A 20,542-nucleotide genomic window follows, 5' to 3' on the forward strand; every position below is an offset into this window, starting at 1 on the left:
TGCATAGTGCCACATGAGTTCACGTCATGCAAGTTAAGCCTGGCACCTGCACACCTAGAGGTGTGCTCAAATCAAGGAGAAAAGGGCAGTGGTGAAAAAGCTGTGCCGTCTGCTGTAACAAGTTAAACATTGTTCACGAATGCACCCAGAAATATGAAGAATCCTTCTTCTTTTTCTTCATTGCCCTAACTTTTGTTAGCATGGTGGTAACAAAGTGTTAGCCTAAGCGATTTGTTCGTCAGAAAATACTTACTGTTTTCTTTTGTCAAGCATCTGAAAAGAAATAGTAAAGTCTTTGGTTTGTTGCTCATGTACTCAAAACGTACAGTGAAATGGTGTGTTCTGACATTTACCGTATTTGCATGTAAATAATGCGGCCATGAATGTAACACAAGGGGGAACTTTCAGTCTCTCTGAAAAAAAAAAAATTTACAATTTTAATGAGAAGTGATGCCACAATTAAACAGGAAACGACACATCAAAACGGATGCCTGAAGGGCTTTATTCATCATAACTGCGAACTGCCATCGCAAAATACAGTGAAAGAACGAGTGCATGTAGAACTTACTCGTTATCAATGCTGACGTCATTGTCACTGTTAAGTGTAGTCCTCCATGCCACCTTACTTATTGGACAGGCAGCACTTCAGAAATGCCCATGACACAATCGAGCCCTGCAAAGCCTTTCACGTACTGTTCGTTGATCCACCGTGCAACTTGGAAGACCATTCACTTGACATGCCTATGCTACAGTGCCGATAGTCTTGCTCAAGGTTGCGCTTAATACACCATAACCGCATTGATGGAACACTAACAGTGTTCTAAATCAGGAGAAGAAAGACGACGATTAATGCACAGCGGCAACTCCCAAATCGCACACTCTTGCGCGAGGCGAAGTGCCAGCACTAGAGAAAATAAAAGGGGGAAAGTATTTGTAATACAGTCAAACCTCTATATAACGAAGTTGTACTTGCAGCTAAAAGCTTCGTTATATCGAGTTTTCATTAATTCAATAGAACTAAGATAGGGAAATAAAAATAGTTCGTTACATCGCGAATTTCATTAAATCGAGGTTTGTTATGTCGAGGTTTGATTGTATTCATGTCACAGACCCAAATATAATGCAAGGCATGTTTCGAGGCCAGAAATTTCTGGAAAGAACTCGCATTATATTCGTGCAAATACAATATAAAGTACTCTTAGTTAATGGCATTACAGCAACACCTCTGTCTGTTTGTTTGAAGTTTATTGTAATAAAATGCATGTACAGAAGTGGGTATGATATCGTGCAGAAGGAGGTCCCATAGTGAAAACACTGTAGGGGGACTTCCTATAATATGTTACATGAAATGTAAAACTGCTAAACAGCAAAAAGAATACTAATAACAAAAAACTTGCAATAAAATACGAGCAGTAACACAATTATGAATACAATTAAACAAGTACAATCAATTCAGTGATTAAACAATTCTAGTCAATAAAAAGTAGTCAGTATTCAGCATATAACGGTAAAGGTCAGGTTATTTCACTAGTCGAATTATATTATTGGTTACAAATAAAATCATGAAGCAAAGGTTTAAATGATGAAACAAAAACAGCAGTTTTAATATTATGAGGCGAAGAATTTCACAATTTAATTAAATCAAGAGAGTAAGAGAATGGTGGAATAGGGATGTACTAACTGTGTGCATAATTCTATTTTTTAGATGATTTTGATTATAGGATGCTTTTATTTGTATCTTCTAATCGGTCACAGTAAATGCTTACTTGCCCACACTATGACACTTAGTGAGCAGTTGCTATAAGTAGCAGTGTTGAATGTTCTCGTTTTAGAATTACTTTATATGCTCCCCTTGAGGAGCAGAGTTGCGCATCTGACTGAACGCGCTGCTTGCGCCCCTATTCGCCAAATCTCGTCACATGCACAAAAAGCATCCTTTTGAAAGAAAGCCACCTTCACGGCTGCGCCTACACCATAGAGTTTCTATGGCCTGCACTGCCGCCTGCTATGCCACCTGGCCTTCGCGGAATAAAGGAGCAGGCACACTCGGCAGCAGAGCTGTGCCGTATCCTGCATTCAAGAGGAGTGGCTTTTCTGCTTAACATGGATGCATCGGCAGGCAAGATGGCGGACTTATGCGCAACTCTGCTCCCGTAAGGAGCATATACAGTAACTCTATTCTTGTTGATAGTTCTAGAGAACCATGTTTTGTGTTATTTACATCTAAATGCTGCCTTAGAGCACTGCACAGGCTGTGATTCTCGGCCCGGGCCCGTCCTGGGCCCAGCACTTGTAAAAGTTTACCTGCCCGAGCTGAGCCCAGTGGCTCCAAGCGAGACCCGGGCCAGGCTCGAGCCCGAAAAACATGTCACCTATCCTACCCTGCCCGACCCCAAATCAGGCCCGACCAAGGCCTGAACATGCCGTTGAGAGCAAGATGTTTCAAATAGCAATAATACTTTGGCACATACTTCGCTAACAAGAAGTTAAATCTTCGGTAAATGATTTTATAAAAGATGCCTCACGGTGGAGAAAGATGACCAGACATACGGGGTACGAGGAGCGTTTATTCAGCTGCGGCGTACTGTACTTATTTTTCTGCAAATACAGCAGTGGGAATCAAGAGCATTTTGGAGCAGATTTTGTAGCAGGCAAAATGATTTGTAGCACCTGTCCTCACTTTAGTATTAGCAGGTTGCCATAGTAACAGAAACAGAGGTTGAAAGCAAAATTTATTGGCTTTGTTGCCAATGCAGTCAAACTTTGATATAATATAAAGAACCGCGATTTCCGTGAAACGCAATTCGTGATCGGTATTCACTGTAGTTCATGAAGATTTAATCATTTAATTCTGCCCAACAACGCTTCGCGCACACAGATGCATGGCACACGCACAGATGCATCTTAGATCATATATTTTCGCAGTTGTACCTGCACTCGGTAAGCAATTTTATTTTCAAAATATTGAAATTGTGCCGAGTGTTAATTTACGGGAGTGGTTCTCTGCAGGCACTTCTGTATGGTCAGAGAAATCTGGGGACTTTTTGCTGGGGAATCTTGCTTCTAAATTGGCCTTTGCCTAGATACTATGAAGAGTGATGTGCTTTGCTTCATTAAACTGCTGCTTAAACTTCCGCCCAAACGGGATCATAGCGGCTGTTACAGAGTTCATAATGGCTAAGCGTAAGTTTTTTGTCATCAGTGGTTAGCTGGTGTCACTGGGCACAAGTAACATAAGATTTGCCACTTCGCAGTGACAGGGCCGTTGGTGACGGGAACAGTATGTGCCACACAGGCACGTTCGTATGCACCGCCCGGCCAGCCATGAACAAGAACTGCAGTATAACCTCAAAATGAATGTTTTACAATAAAACGAATTCGCGATAGCAACATGTTACTATTTATTGGTCTGCGGCCTCAAAAGCAGTATCTACCTAAGACCCTCATTGACACCCTGCGCTTCATGCTGTGTCGCTTTGCTCCCATTGGCAGGAACCCTCTATGTCAGGCCTGATGGTGAAGTATAGGTAAATAACAACTACTGTAGAATTCAAAGAAATAAATTATATATGACAAAAACGAACAGTTTAACACACAATTGGAATTACGGACCTCCTATTGACGAGCGCAGTGCTGTGAATGCTTCGCCCTGACACACGAGCGGAGAGAGAGCTTATTCCGTACTACTTATCCGTGGTCACGTAGTGCAGCTCGGCTAGTAACAAACGGAGCAAAGTGCGTTCTCGTCCGTAGTACTGACGCAAAAACACATTTAGAAGCATTATCCCCGAGAAAAATGTCCCCAGATTTCTCTGATCCATACAGACGTCCCTGCAAAAAACCAATTCCCTAATTTACCATGTACCACAGGAGTGTAGCCCCAAAAGTGTAGCCCCCTCCCTCCCCCTCCAAATCTGGTTGTACAGCTAAAAGGTGGGCATCAGAGTATGTGGGCAGGAACGGCAGAACATGAAGAAACAAATTTTAAGCTATTTTTGGCATTCGTTTCAAAGAAGTTCGGTGACAATGACGCCACTAAGCTTCTCGATGCCTACCGACTGGGTGGTTATGGTTCGAGGTTAGGGAACATCCCCTGCCATGGAAACCGTAACTGCCACGTTCAAGCCAGAGATCTGGCCAATGGAATATATTGCAGCCCACGACTTGTTTAATGGCACTATATTCCTGCACATAGCAACACTGTTACGGCAGTCTCACGGAGCTCTCACAGCGTATACTGAATAAGACTAGCACATGCTTTTAATGTGGGCGTGCATGGAGGCAAGCTCTGCGTGCCCATACCACGTTGCATGACAACTGGGAGCCATGATAGAGCCCGGAGACAACATGTTTCTCTAGCGAATCTAAGTCATGAGACTCCGCGCAGACCTGTTTTTGTGAACAGCACCAGCTTTTACGAATGTTTCCCGCTTTGGAAGCCTGTCATCGCTCTTGTGACAATAAATAATAAATATAATTTTTATATTACATTTAATACTGCAACTATAAAATAACATTTAGAATATAAAGTAATAATCGATGCAAATAAAAGAACAGGAAAAAATAGTGAGATAGATGCTTTACTGGAACCTTTTTGCAGTCAGAGGGAAAAAAAATTAGCTGAATGAGTGGCTGATCTACTTTCTTCTAACCTGAGAGGGTATTCTGAAAGAGTCAACCTAGTGGAATGTTCATTTCGGCTGTCACCGATTGGCTCCAGCTGCATGAGCGAGAAGGAGACTGGCTGGCTCCTTCTTGCTCATGCTGCCGGAGCCAATCACGACAGCTAAAATGGACAGTCCACTAGGTGGACTCTTACAGGATACCCCCTGTTCCACACAAATCAAGCAGCAATAAGCAAAACAAATACAGTCTTCCAGATAAAATATCCAAAACAAATCTCGCAATGTTTGTGAACATATCACGAACAAGCCCAGCCCAACCTGAGCCCGGTGCCTTAAACTTGGGCCCAACACGAAGCATCAGGCCCAGGCCTGGCCTGAGCTCGCCACGAATGCTACTTTACCCGCTGAGCCAGGCCCAGGTTTTCGAGTAGGCCTGAACCTGTGCGGTGCTCTATGCTGCCTGTCTCCATGGTAATGGAACGTGCTTTCTTGCCCTGTAGTAAATAACTTCTTAATTTTCAGATTATTTTGCTTTCTGAGTTTAATACATGAAAGGACTAAACAACTTTTTATTTATGAGCTTCATATTTCGCATTCTCTGTGCAATTTTAAGCACTAAAATAATTTGTGGCCACTGTATTTTGTGGAATGGGATTGCTGAAGTGTGTTCATCACATATGCTAATTGTTCATAGAAGTAGTTTTTTGTAAATGCCATGCTCTTCACAAAAGCTCTTTACATTATACATTTCACAGGGACATTGTGCATTTTAATTTTGTGCCCTTTTTTTTTTCAGACAACAAAGAAGCTGTTTCTTGTGTTCTCGGAACCCTTTATGAAATGTTCGGAGTTGCGTTGAACGTGCTTCGTCAGGTGTGGTTGAAGGCTGCATTTTGTTCTGCTTTGCATTCCATTCCTGGTATTCTGATTTGAGAGGCCACTCTAGACTGTTCTGTAGTACTGTAGGGCTTATGACAAGTAGTCAATGGGTGGCCTGCCCATCATTAATGTGGTCTCGGTGCACACGTTTCACTTGCTGGAAGAGGTTTCTAAGCAGGTCTTGTGAAACATTCTTCAACAGCCACCTAATTACCAGGGCTAGGCAGTATCAAAAACACATGTATCTTAGATACTATCTTACGGTACTTTTTAGGTATCTGAATCATGATACATTTGGCAAGACGTGTATCAATATCAGTATATTAAGGTACAAGATACACCTGTGGAAAAAATCCACAAGGACGCACTAGGGTGTCTTGCTGAGGGTGGCAACTTTTTATTTATTTTATTTATAACATACTGCGGACCACAAATCGGTCCTTGCAGGAAGGGCACTCAAGCGTACAAGGCAATTAATTAAATTTAAGAAGTAAAAAAAAGGAACAAAGCCAGTGGTACAAAAATATGCAAATATAGAAATATAAATACAATACAATAAATAGAGATAAATATAGATAACAGAGAACTTATGAGCAACGCACTTCATTCGGAAAGCTTTAATACATCGCGGGTCGGGAGTTCCACTAAGACTCTGTTCTGGGGAAGAAAGAAAATTTTTATGTATTTGTCCTGGCGAAATGAGGGGTTATTGCATATGTGTGATCATGATGTGTACGCCTAGTGGACAAAGGGGTCACATATACTGCGAGATCTAAGGATAATTCATGATTAATTAGTTGCTTTAGTAAATTCAGGCAAAGCATCTGTCGTTGTGTCTCGAGGAGGGGAATGTCATTTCCCATCATTAGCTGTGTGGGAGAATACGTGCGCTTAAAGTTAGAAAAAATAAAATCAGCCTTTCTCTGAATTCTCTCCATGATTTTAATGTTATGTTTAGTGTATGGATCCCATGTAATGCAAGCGTACTCTAGTTTAGGTCTGATGAAAGTCAAATAACTTAATAATTTAATGCTGGCAGGGGAATTTCTCAGTTTGTGCTTTAAGAGGCAAAGTTTACGGACGGCAGAACAACAAATATTGCTAATATGTAAATTCTAGGAGAGGTTATTAGAAAACGTTACGCCTAGGTATTTAAAATTTTCCAACTTCCTATAACAGTGAAGTGGCCAGTGTGTATTCATATTTTAACGGGCTTTTCTTGAAAGTAAAACAAAGGCAGACTGCTTTCTCTTTGTTCAAAGCCATGCTCAACCTATCACACCATTCTTGTATATTGTGTAAGCTTAAATCAAGTTCGGTCTGGTCATGTACTGAAGATATTTCCCGAAATAAGATGCAGTCCGCAAACAATCTAATTTGTGTACCTGCTGTAACAACGGTGTCAATGTCATTTATGTAGAGTAGAAACAAAAATGGCCTCAGGACCCTACCCCGGGGTACACCAGATGTTACGGGAACATAGGTGGAGTTGTTACATTCAATTGAGACAAACTGTACGTGATCAGAAAGATAAGCTGCTATCCAAGAAACTCTAATGTTAGGAGGAATATTATATCTAAGTTCTTGAATCAGTTTATAATGAACTACTCTGACGAACTACTCTTACTAAAATCTAAAAAAAAGAGGGTCAATTTGACCGTTACTATCTAAGGTTTTGCGAATGTATAAATTACATTTAACAGTTGTGTGGTAGTTAAATACCCTTTTTAAAGCCATGCTGGCAATCTGTTAATATAGAATTTCTTTCTGAAATTTTTGTGATATGGTTGGCGATGGAGAGCAGCACTCATAATGGACACATTTGCCCCGGTGTCAATCAATGTGCACACAGGAACATTGTCAGCAAAAACGTCCATAAGATTCTGGTTCGTGGGTAAGGTCAAACAAGGATTTCGTGCCAATGTCGTCAATGCAGCTCCACCTCCAGAAGCTGCACTGTCTAGTTTTCAGGTAGGGTGTGTGGCGAATAGGTCGGAGAAGGAGCACGGCAGGACGGGGGCGAACCACATTGACGGTGGGTGGGGACAAGGTGAGCAGGCATAGCAGGGTCGTGTCAGAGGTGTCGTAGGGTCAGATGATGGGTCGGGCATAGAAGGAATGAATGAAAAGAACGAACTAGAGGGACGAGGGTGGTAGTCGGAAGAAAAGAGTGTCTGAGAAGTCCAGCGGCTGTGGCAGTGGCGAGCGATATGCCTAATGCGTCAGCAGTTAAAAAAACAGATCGGCTTGTCCTTCACGGTGCGCCATTCGGACGGGTTGCGCTGTTCATAAGAGGAGCGAGGTGGGAACGTGCGTGGAGAAAGAGGGTCCGAGCGCATGCAACGAATGGAGTGCAGGCTGACATTGGACAACTCTTGATAGGCGACAGCTTGTATCAAGGAGATTGTCGCTGGACACTGATCAGATGATGGGAATGAAGGGGCTGTTGGTTGTACTGCTTCGACCTCACGACGAATGATGCGGGTTAAGTTGTCACATCACTAAGGCTGGTGGAAGAGGTCGTCACAAGATGACATAGCAGCTGTGTTGGGATACTCAGCGGCTTTTACCATGCTCGAGACGGCGGCACTCCTTGAGGAACGTATCGTTGCTGGTGACGTTGGTAAACACCAGTAAATTGAAGGCGTCATCAGCAATGCCTTTGAGAACATCATTAACCTTATCGTCCTGTGACATGTTCGGGTCGGCCTTGGTACAAAGGGCCAAGACGTCGACAATGTACGGCACGTAGGACTCGGTCGATGTCTGTACACATGTGGGAAGGGCCTTCTTGGCATTGAGTTGGCGACCAAACGGATTGCCAAAAAGGTCGTGGAGCTGCTGTTTGACAAGATCCCAGCTCGAGATCTCTTCGTGAGTCTAGAACCATGCCTGTGGAGCGTCATCGAGGTAGAAAAGAATGTTCGCAGGCCTAATAGTCGGATCCCACCTGTGTCTGGTGCTGACACGCTCGTGCAAGTGGAGCCAGTCGTCAACGTCAGGACTGCCGACTCCGATGAAAACACCACTATCCCGAGAGGGAAATGGTGACGTAGTTTGGGGCTGCAGGCGTAGAGGCTTGTGTAGATGAAGCTGCCAGCGTAGATGCGCCACCAGCAGGAGCCGAAGTTGCATTGGCGGCATTGTGACCGCAGCGAAGCTCCATGGCAGGTACTAGGAACGTCCACCTCCACCAAATAATGTTACGTGTAGCTGATGCCCATAGCTATTTACAATTTATTTACACGGAAGCCAACGGAGGACGAGATGGCTGCTGGAACAAGCGCGACAAAGAAGAGGACGAAGCGCTCGTGCTTCGGACCACACGCAACAGCAGCTATACCCACGGAGTCGTTTCTCGGTTTATTCACCATAAACCCTTTTCCTATGGAATGGGAGGCTTGATTTCCTTCAATGGCGACGCTATATCAAGCGGGAACACGTCATCTTCCTCCTCTTCAGGTACGGCTGCTTCGTATCAATATGCTCAATTAATTTGCAGCATGACGAGGCGATAATTTTCTACCGACAAGGGATTGCCCTTTTTAAAAATTGGCACAACTTGAGCTGTCCTCCAGTCGTTGGGCACTTGAGCAGATAACAAAGAAGCTCTAAACAGTACAAAAAGAAATCTACCTATAACCTCGGCATAATGCTTAAGAAACACATTTGGGAGATCATCTGGGCCACACGATTTCTTTGGTTTCAAGTTTTAGAGCATTGACACAATATCATTGTATGAAATGATGTTGACTTCGTGTGGTTCAAAAACAGTACAGTCAGACAAGTTACCCACGTTTGACTTGGAAAAAAGTACCATGAAAGTAGTAAAAATGTTCAGCGATTTCATTCATGACTTGATACAGTAGAACCCCACTGTTACGTTCCCGGGTGCTGCGTTTTCCCGGCTGTTCCGTCGTTTTCGGCCAGTCCCGGCACAGCTCCCATAGAACACAATGCATTGGTAACCCCGCTGTTACGTCGCAACTGTGGGACCGTTCCCGCATCATACGTTGCGAACTGCTACCCCGCGCAGGCCCGAGCGGCCATTTTGACTTTTCGTGTCGCTTGGCTTGGTTGCTTGACGATGGCATTGGCCGCGCAAAGTGCCGGGGGCAACACTTGTTACGTATTTTCGGTTTCCGCCAGCAAAAGTATGGCCCTTGAGATCCGCATTTGCTATCTAAAGATGGTGTCTATGACGCGTTGCGGCCCTAAAATTGGTTTTGGCTCATAGATGTTCCGTATAAAGTCCAAGGGCGATAACGCCGTCGCCACGCGCCGTATGCTGTATGTGCGAGTGAAAGCGTGCGAAGGGAGCCGACGACCGCGTCTAAATCTCCCGCGCAAAAGAAAGAAAAGCAGGGAGGAAGCGCACCTTTATCCGTTGCGCTCGAGGCACCGGCGAGGGGGGAGGGATAGTGGGCAGCATTGTGCTCTGGTAGTGCGCAGCGGCACGCAGTCGCGCGGGCCGTATCTTGAAAGCGATCTGCGTGGGGGCAGAGTCTACGCAGTATAGGTGCGTCGGCGGCTCGTAGCTTTGTGCGTGCTGTGTGTTCTCGGCGCTCAGTTTGCATTGAAGCGATAGACAACAGCACGAAGGTCACTTCGCTCACTTCTGCAGCAGCGCCTAAATTCTTCACGCCAGCGTTTGACAGCGCGTGTCCGCGCTCATCGAGTGTGATGTGTTCATGTTTGCCTGTGGGCGCTGACACCATGCTTGTTAATTAGTTAATAAGCGAATGTTTATACGGACGATAAAACTACTGTTCTTACTTTGTATAGCTTATCGCAATCGATACTTCGGCTGTCGGGCGAAACTACTTTTTTTCACATGTAAGAATTAAAATAATATTGTGTGCAGTTCAACACTACTCCCATTTCTCAATTTTTCCTGTTTCCCGGCTCTTACGTTTTTTTTTTTTTAACGATCTTTTGAAAAACGCAACAGCGGGGTTCTACTGTAGTAGTTCCGTCGACCATTATTTCATATACAGGCCCCTTAGTGTCATTTAAGTACCCCAAAAATTTTTTACGTGAGTTTTTCATGAAATCAGGTAGTACTGTTTTAAAGTAGTAATCTTTAGAACTATGAACCGATGATGCCAATTTGCTTTTTTTTTATTTACCCTCAAGGCCAAAGGCATTACAGAGGGGAGTGGGGAAAATACCAACAAATACAAAAGCAAGATACAGTGAGTAATGATAAAATCTCGACCGGGTAAGGTGGGTCGTCACCGCAGGAATCAGGAGATGGTGGTGAAGGCGGGCATCGTGATGATGAAAATAGAAAATATTGTATTCACTTCATTGGTACATGGTTTTGACTCTATCCGAGTCTCGAGCGGTTCTAATTAACACTGGGGCCAGGACGGCCTTAAATAACCCCTCGTGGTCTTGTGGTAGCCGATGTCTCCTTCGGGGAACTTGTGGAAGTGTCAGCCCTCTCTCCGGTGGTCAAGTTGACGACCTCCTCTCCCTCGGGTCCTCCTTCTTGGTAGCTCGCCCTTTGCGTCTACTCAGGTCGTAGAGGTGAGACGCTTTCTCGGGGATGAAGGGGATTATCTCGTCACGGGAAAAGCGCTCGGGCTTGCGTCTCACATTTGAGAGGTACAGTTTCCAGGAAGATCATAACCTGCCGATGTCTCCTTCGGGGAACTTGTGGAAGTGTCAGTCCTCTGTCGGGTGGTCAAGTTGACGACCTCCTCCCCCTCGGGTCCTCTTCTTTGGTAGCTCGCCCTTTGCGTCTACTCAGGTCGTAGAGGTGTGACGCTTTCTCGGGGATAAAAGAGGATTATCTCATCACGGGAAAGGCGCTCGGCTTGTTTCCCACATTTGAGAGGTGCAGTTTCCAGGAAGATCATAACCGCCTCTTGGGGATGAAGGTAATTGCCCCGACACGGGAACGTGCGCGGGTTTGGTTTCCCACAACTGAGATGCAGAGTTCCAAGCCGATCATAACAGTAATAATAAAAATTTCGAACAGGCAAGTACTTAAGTAATGGTTGTTAGTGCTTCGCGAAAACGTTGGTTATCAATGATTGATACAATGTCAGCAGGAAGGTGGTTCCACTCGATTGCTGTGCACGGAAGGAAGGACTCGAAAAATGATCAATGACCTTGTAGCGATGATCAATGCGATGGGACATATATTGCGGTGATAGAATAAGTATGTTGTGAAGAAGAAGGTGTGAAGAAAGTCTACGACGGGCTGCTAGAGACAGAAGCGAGAGGCTGGCTTTCATGGCTGTTATGCTAGCAGTGCGATTGTAGTTGGAGAGAATGAAACAAGTCGAGTTATTCTGAACAAGTTCCAGGGCAGTGATTAATTTTACATGCATAGGATCCCATACAGAAGCAGCACATTCAAGCTTTGGTCGTATTAAAGTTTTGTAAAGTATTAGTTTAACTGAAGAAGGAACGGTGAAAAAGTTGCGACGTAAGTATCCTAGCATACGGTTAGCGTTGTTAATAATGTATTCTGTGTGCACTGTCCAATTTAAATTACATGATACATGAACACCTAGGTATTTGTAAGATGATACGTATTCTAATGGAACACTGTTCAAAAGATAAATAGGAGGAGTGTTAGTCTTTTTATTGCACTGATAAGTTGTGGCAGTGCTCGCTTTTTTTTGTTCCTTTTTAGTTGGCACTTTAGTTGCAAAATGTTACGTGTCACCCACGGTGTTTGTTTGCCGACTTTCTTTATTTTGTTAGGCACAAATGTACTTATACAGGGACGACACATTTTGAGAAACATTGCCCAGATTGTGAATACGTCATTCTCACCATCACCGAAATCACTGAGGCACGCTTCCATGTATTCTATTACATTTGAATCATCAGCTCTAGAATAGTCTTTGAAGCAATGTTTTTTAGTGCTTTCAGTGATGACAGGCTGATCATAGGCAAGGAGGCAGTTACAAGCTTGTGATCAGACACACCTTCATCAACTGAAACGACGTATTCAGAAAAGCCGCGATTCACAAAAACCTGATCAAGTACAGTACTCGAAGAACCTTGTACACGAGTAGGTTCCATAACTACTTTAATCTTGAATTAAATGATGCTCTAGCATAACGTCGAAAATAACATTGGTGTTTTGGTCAACCTTGGAGCCTACCTGAAGTCGTTCCCAGTTAATGCTAGGCAGATTAAAATCACCAACAAGAAAAACTTTCTTATGCTGAAAAGGAGACGTATTCTTTTAGCTTGATCGTGTAATCGGGTAAGCAATCTGGGGGTCTCTAACATGCAAACAATACAAACAAATGCCCCAGCATGGCATCTTAATGCATAGGCACTCGATGTCAGGATTTTCATCAATAAGCGTTGCTTCTATCAGGTGCTTTATAAGAACAGCTACACCTCCGCCCCTATGCGCTCTGTCCCTACAAAAACTTTTATAACAGGGTGGAAAAACTAGGTTATTTATTACCCGATTATGTAACCAGGGGCGCGATCTTGTACGCGTTCCAAGATGGAACGGAGGCATTCCGTTCCATTTTGGAACGCGTACAAGATCAAGCCACAGGTCTCTGTAAAGACAGTAACGAAGGCCACAGTGAAGAGGAGTTATAGTGAGCGTCAGGTAGCGGTCGACACCGCTTTATGTAAAGAGTGCCATTGCATCTCCTGCCATTCATAAAGCTAAATGAGCTAAAGTGTCACTGAACTAATCCAATCCAGTGCACTTTCGCGCATGTTCGCGGTCAGCCATTCAGAAACTCTATGCAGCATATTCACAGGTCGTGCATAGTTTAAAATGAAGTTCTGCTGGGTCTAGTAATGTGCGCTCTGCCCATTACGCGTTTTTGGCATGTCCCACATTTGTACTTCGTACCGGTGGTGTGGCCTTGGTGGGAGAGGTGTTCCTCAAACGGCGACATGCACTTCGCGTGTTCGGCACGGTGGATGTGTCATGGTGCACTCGGCAAACTGAAACTTACCCCCTTGCATGTTATTAGCTGCTTTGCTGTGTGACATTTATCTGTGTGTGCTCCTAATGCAGTTAATTTGTAGCCGTTTTACTAGCTAGACGTCTTTAGGCATAAAATAAGATTGCTCAAATTGCCATTCTGCATGCCCCGTTACTATATTGCCATGGTATTTTTGCGCCTTATTTTGTTTTACTGCTGGGCACGCCCGGCATTTTTGTTTTTTCTTTTTTTCGAGCTAGCTGGTTGGCTCAGTGTGGTCGCGTACATGCATTATCTTTCTCGAGAATATTCACAATGATGTATGCCGGTACTCTGAAACCATATTTGATGCACAGGAATAGTGTCCGACCGATAATCAATCAGAATCGCCATTGATGACTACTACAAAGTATGCTCCAAATCATAATTTTTTGTGCGACAAAATCTGCACCAAAACGCCACTGCGGGTGGTGGCATATGTCACCGAGCTCCATGTCTAAGTTGTTAAAATACCTTCATACCCTAAGCTACATTTACTGTCATTTTCTGACACCTAGAAATTAAAAGTGTATAATGCGATATATTGTTTACAAACATGTTTATGTTCATAGAAAAGATGTAATCTATTCAGTGCATAATATGCAGATTACACACTGAAGCCCAATGTGCAACAAAACTGTACAGACGAACACGTAGCAAAATAAGATGCTGACACACTTTATGATTGGACTGCAAAGCAGTATATTGTACCAGGGGCAGTATTCTTCGGTGATCACTTTCAGAGATTGCTTGACTTTTGTGAGATTTTGTGAAACTCGGCACTGGAGACGTCGAAATGTACAGTCGATGGCGCTCTTGGCACTACGCCAGAAACATTTCCGGTTGTATACATAGATGCATTTGGTGCTGAGTCACACGAAATCTCATGAAAGCGAAACTATCTCCAAAAGTGATTGCCCAAGTGTACCATCCCAATTGTAAAGGCAGCATGAAAAAATTCATCCTGCAGTGTACCTACATTGTCTGATGCATGTAGACTGTTGCAGAATGGCGATATAGTACTTTGTTAGAATGGTTAAAAAATTCTTACGTGTTAGAAGAGAAATTTAAAAGAAAGGATGTCTGTTGGCGAGAGATAATTATAGGAATTTGCAAGTAAACACCTGTGTAGCGGTCCGGGTAGAATAACTAACTACCAGACATAACTTCGGTAAGACGGGTGTTGTCCGCCATTTAATATTATTTTCCGCCCACCCCTCTTCTTCCTCTTCTCCCTTCTCTTCTTCCTCTTCTTTTCACATTCCAGAAGTAGTCCGCTTCACCCTCCCCAGCTTCTTTTGTTTACACCTCCTGGTGTAATATTTGAACACATTCCCGATTGAGGCGCACTCTGTTTGGCCGGTGGCTCCCAGGTACCAAATAGTCTTCAATACACCGTGCTGCGATGCAGTTTTAACCACGGGGAAGGGTCCGTAAAACGTAGCATTGTTACTTCCAATTCCTTTCCTGACAAGGACGTGGTCTTCCAATTCTATATCTGGTATGTCGCTGTTCTGCCTCTTGTCGAAGTTCCTCTTCATGCGCTGTCTGTAGGCGTCTTCTTGTTTCTCGCTTTTCTTGACTTCACTAAGTGTAAGCTTCTCCAGGATGCCGAGTTCGCAATCCGCAGGAAGAGTAGGCACAATTCCAGAAGTGGCAAAGAGAGGACTGCATCCTAAACCACTCGTATAAGAACGGTTGTGGTGTCTTGTAGCAGCCTCCAGGCAGCATTTCCAGCCACCTCGGAATTTTGGGTACATCTTCATGAATTGCTTGATGTCCCTTATAGCACGTTCAGCAAGGCCGTTTGCTGCAGGATGGTAGGGTGAGCAAAATTTTACTGTTATCCCATGATCTCGTGTCCAGTTGGCTAACTTTTTGCTCCGAAAGGCCGGGCCATTGTCACACACCATCGTCTTTGTATTTTGGAAGCATTGAGCTTGAAGAAGAGCAATGACACTGTTGGCGTGTTCTTTTCCTGCCTTTGCAGTGATCATTCTTGTGCATTCGTCGATACTGAGTAAAAACGCTTGAGTTTTCTTTGTGCCTTCTCCCTTCTTTTTAAGTTCCGCGAAGTCTAAGTGAATGACTTCAAATGGGATGCGTGAATGCTTTGGGGTTATCATCACATCTGTCGCCTGCTTGAATTTCACTTTGTTGACTTGACATAGGTGGCACGTGCGAATGTAATTTTTGATGTCGTCCTTCATACTTGGCCAAGTAAACCTTTTCAGCAGTTTGTTGTAAGTGCGCCAGAAGCTGTCATGTCCCCCCGACTCTGGACTGTCATGGTATAGTTGAAGTATCTTGTGAACCATTGTCGATGGCACGTGATATCTTCCGTCCACAAACTTCATTTCCTCAGTGCCTTCCCACAACTTTACGTGATTTATTTCTTGTGGATGTTCGCTTGTCTTGTGGACAAGTAATCTAGACATAGCGTCCGCATCTGTCAGTAGTGGGCCAGGCCGATGTGATACGTCAAAGTCGAACTGTTGTAAGTAATTAACCCATCTCGCCATTCGACCCTTTGGTTGTGCCATGCGTAGGAGATGAGTCAAAGCTTGATGATCGGTAAAAATAGTGAATTTTGCGCCTTTTAGATAGGTTCTAAAATATTGTAGAGCTTTTAAAACTGCCAGCGCTTCTTTTTCTGTGGTAGTATAATTGACTTCAGCAGGCTTCAATGTATAGCTGTAATATCCAACCACGTAGTGCTTTTGATGATCAAATTGTCATGGTGGCTTCTGATATAGAACTGTGCCCATTGCGTAGTGCGACGCATCAGTATTGAGCACGAAAGGCAACGAGAAGTCTGGTATGCGTAGGATGGGATCTGACGATATCAGTTCGACACGTTCACCATAGGCCCTTTGACACTCCAGATCCCATTGGAAAGGCACGTCCTTTTGCATCAAACGTGTAAGACACCTGGTCTTGACCACATAGTCTTTGATGAAGGACCTGAAATGACCAGCAAGGCCTAGAAACACGCAGAGAGAGTGGACATCGTATGGTTTCACCAACTTTGAAATTCTCTCAACGGAGTTTTAGTAGACCCGTCGAGCACCCTGCCGAGGAACGCTACTTTCTCTTGAAAAAATGCGCTTTTCTTGAAGTTGACTTTAAGGTGGGCGTCGCTGAGGGCACTCAGGACTTGAGAGAGGTGATTCTGGTGTTCTTATTTAGTCTTCAAAAAAAACGATGATGTCATCTATGTAGACATTACAAAAAATACCTAGGTGTGGTTTCAATATGTCATTCATAATCTTTTGAAACCAAGCCGGAGAGGTCTTCCAACCGAACGGCAGGCGATTATACTCAAATAAGTCAAAAGGCGTAACAAATGCGGTGTACTTCTTTGTGTCCTCAGTAAGCGGAATTTGCCAAAAACCTCACAAAGATTGATACGAGAAAACCAGCGACATCCACCTGTTTCGTCAATAATGGTATCTATGTTTGGCATTGGGAAAGGTATAAGTTCCGTTTGCTGGTTAAGGGCTCTATAATCAGTGCAAAGACGGAAGGTGCCATCTTCTTTGGGTGCAATTGTTATAGTTGAGGTAAACGGTGAGACGGAAGGTCGAATAATATTAGCCTCTAACATTGCTTGCAATTCCTTTTTAAGCCATATCTTCTTTTCTCTTGACATGTTGTATGGAGCTTTTCGTACCACCTTTTTATCAGCAATTTCAAATGGAACCGCATGTGACTTCATCGCTGGCGGGTAGTTTCCCACACAAACGAGCTCAGGATACATAGCTCTTATGTCTTCATCGCACTGAATTACTCATAGTGGTGCAGGTACCTCAGCATTTTCCTTCACTGTTGAGTCTTCTTCAACGAGCACTTTGTCGTCCCAATAAAGATTAATCTTGAGTTTCTTCATGTCAGGGCGAGACAGCAGAAAGTCATATGTAACATCTAGGATTGCTAACACTTGGCTGGTGACTAAATGTCCTTGAAATTCAATTACTACGGACGCCCACTCGTTGTGTAAGCTCACCGAACCATTGTATCCTTGTACACGAAGAGCTTTGCCAGGGTGAAAACGACTGATATCCAATCGATTCTTGTTAATAATTGATACTGAAGCTCCACTGTCTACCAAGGCTTTCATTTCGACACCATCTATCTTGACCAGTACCTGTAGTAAACTTGACGACACTACATACACTGTCTCATGGTGATCGTTACGGTGGTGCCGATGACTTTCACCGATTTTTGCTTGTAGTTGGTAGGGTGCTTGATCCTGTGCACTGATAGAACGGTGTTCGACGCTATTCCAGGCATTATCAGCAGATTGGCCCGAACTGTGCATGTAGTTACGTGCATAGCTGTTCGAGGATAGGCACTCCTTATGGGGACTCAACTTATTCACATCCAGTTGTCTCCTCCACACTGAGCCTTCCTGTTCCAGTTCTGTTCCAGGTAACAGATTCTGGAGGCACTGCAAAAGCTCGTCTAGGGTCCTTTGGGCTCTCATCTGAACTTCATTTCGAATGTCCAAACAGAGACCCTGCATCACTAAGGCAAGAACTGCCGTTGAGGCGAGCCTAGGTTCAGCGGCATGCAGCAAACGACGCTTCTCAAGGACATACTCTAGAGGAGATCCTGATGCGTACTGGTAACCTAGAGCAACATCCCATCTTTTTACAGCACTGATTTCGAAAGCAGCCGGGAAACTCACTTTCCATTTCTCCCAACAAGGTGCTGCCTTGTCAAGAAGCTGCAAATCATACCATTTCCTGGCGGTGGCATGAAGATAACGTCGCACGTTTTAAATTTTTTCAACATCAGAAGTCCACTTATTCTTTTCCGATGCGTACTCATAAAAGGATAGCCATTGGTGAGGGCTTTGGTGGTTGCCTTCAAAAATGTCCGGCACCACAAGCTTTTGCACTGGTTTGTCTAAGCTGAGTGACTCAACTAGTTTTCATTAGTTGACCGTGTTGCGTCATTTGTCGCTGCTTCTCTTCAATAATTTTCATTACAATTCTCACCTTCTCCGCAGTGGTTCCTTGCGTTAAGCGTCCACGTCGCATTGGCTCGAGGATCAGTTGTTCCAGTGCCGGTAGTGACAGATTCACCTTCACCGATTCCATTTGAAGAAGTTGCTCGTGTCCTATGGAGGCTTCTTTCATAACCGCGTCGATGAGGTCTGCTGAACTAACATGACGTGGAAGGTCAGTTTGAAGACAACATGCTGCGGCGACGTCTGGTCGATGCAGAACGTAACCCACATGTTCGTCGTCGACTGCGCCAAAATATGTAGCGGTCCGGGTAGAATAACTGCCAGACATAACTTCGGTAAAACGGGTGTTGTCCGCCTTTTAATATTATTCTCCGCCCACCCCTCTTCTTCCTCTTCTCCCTTCTCTTCTTCGTCTTCTTTTCACATTCCAGAAGTAGCCCGCTTCAACCTGTAAACTTGCAGCGGCCCCTACAGTGGAGCTATGGTAAGGTCGTATCTTAACTTGCAGACTTGTACGTAACAAATTAAACATAATTAATTATTGTAATCAATTGCATTTGCTGGTAGTATTGTAACTGATATAAAAAATTTTTTACTCGGTACCGCTCACTGTGAATAAATTACTTTTTTTTTCTGTAGCCACTTACAATGTAACCATGCAGTTGCTTTAACAAGACAAGCTGTGGCAGGTGAAGCAGGTTTGAGTGCTTAAAATGGGCGGGAACTACAGTAAAATGTTCACAATCATGCCGCACAGCAACCTTGCGGATGCGTATGTTCAGACAGGCAAACTTGGTGCTCAGTGTTTGTGCGCAGGAAAGCCAGCCTTGACCAGTTGTTTCCCCGGCCCTAGTAGACTGTCTTCCACCCTGTGCTAACATTTTTTTAGGGCATTGCCAAAACAAGGCGAAATAACAGTGCGTTTCACCAATTTATAATGGGGGGATCTGAAAGGAAGCACAAGTTGTTTGACCCTCGACTGATACCCCCAGCAGGTAGGCTGGGTGGAAAAATGCAGCCCTAAGTGTAAAAATCTGATGAAGCCTGCATCAGGAACATTGATGATGATAAAGCCTTATTAGGAACTTTGTGCGTTAATCTAAAGGATCAAGGCACTCGGAAAACATTGCCATTGTCTTTAAAGCAAGTGAATTAAAATCCGAGGCGTCAGTGTTTAAAACACCTAAGAAGTCGGCAAACCTAAAAATCGTGACAATTTCCACGTTGTTGTTCCATCCATTAATAATCTTTTCTGGTTAGTCAAATATAAACTGCTTAAACAAGGCGCTATGTACGAGCTGATATTAACACCTTTTGTGTTACTATATTGTCATCCCACGTCACATCGGACAAGTTCAGATAAAACGATAAAAGTTCTAAAAACCGATCGCAGGACAGACCCGATTCATTCTGAAAACAAACTGCTCCAAGTTCATGAATGCTTGCACTGACAATTTCATCAGGTCATTTTCGGGTATTGAATAAAACAAATCTTTGATGTGGGCTAAGAAGGCAGCAAGCTTACTGTTAATCATTTTATCTGAACTCGATTTTTGCAACATGAGATAGCAATATTGTAACAAAAAAAAAGAATGGTGTTTGTATCAGCTCATGCAAAGCTCCTGGTTTAAGCGATCGAAACGTCACTGTAATCTATTATGGTTTAATGATGTAATTCTAATCGATTACTTTTTTTTTTCTGTAACGTATAAAAGTCTGATCTTAAGATAAAAATTGCAAGTACACATTGAGCATATTGGCTATGGTTAATATGCTAGTAATTTGTATCTGTATTCTAAATACTTGTTGCCTGAATATCTTGTCTGTATCATGATACAATTGCAAATTATCTTTGCCCAACCCTGCTGTATACTACATATTGCAAAGCTTTCATACCAAAATGCTTTGTGATCAGATTGAAAAATGAAACAGTAAGGCATCACTTTGCTCATTAGAGCTGATTTCTTGGTTTCTGTTTAATTTTCATTTTGGCTCAAATGAAACATACATAATAAGCAAACTACCTCTGCATCAGAAATATTGGCCCTGATATTGTACTTCACTGAAACTTCACATTTTCTTACAAAGTAATTAATTCTTTC

The 20,542-nt window shown here is 43.6% G+C and overlaps 1 protein-coding gene across 1 annotated transcript in view; it reads left to right on the plus strand.

Annotated features, from left to right (window-relative positions):
* The first annotated feature begins 2,007 nt into the window (after positions 1–2,007).
* The window catches only part of LOC119435120 (cyclin-D1-binding protein 1 homolog), a 40,691-nt gene continuing 22,156 nt past the window's right edge, over positions 2,008–20,542 (plus strand). Inside the window, exons 1-2 of the mRNA XM_037702060.2 lie at positions 2,008–2,119; positions 5,422–5,498. Of these exons, the coding sequence (XP_037557988.2) occupies positions 2,008–2,119; positions 5,422–5,498 (189 nt within the window). The remainder of the gene's footprint in view (positions 2,120–5,421; positions 5,499–20,542) is intronic.

Source organism: Dermacentor silvarum, unplaced genomic scaffold (genome assembly GCF_013339745.2).
Source record: "Dermacentor silvarum isolate Dsil-2018 unplaced genomic scaffold, BIME_Dsil_1.4 Seq468, whole genome shotgun sequence".
Classification (NCBI taxonomy): domain Eukaryota; kingdom Metazoa; phylum Arthropoda; class Arachnida; order Ixodida; family Ixodidae; genus Dermacentor; species Dermacentor silvarum.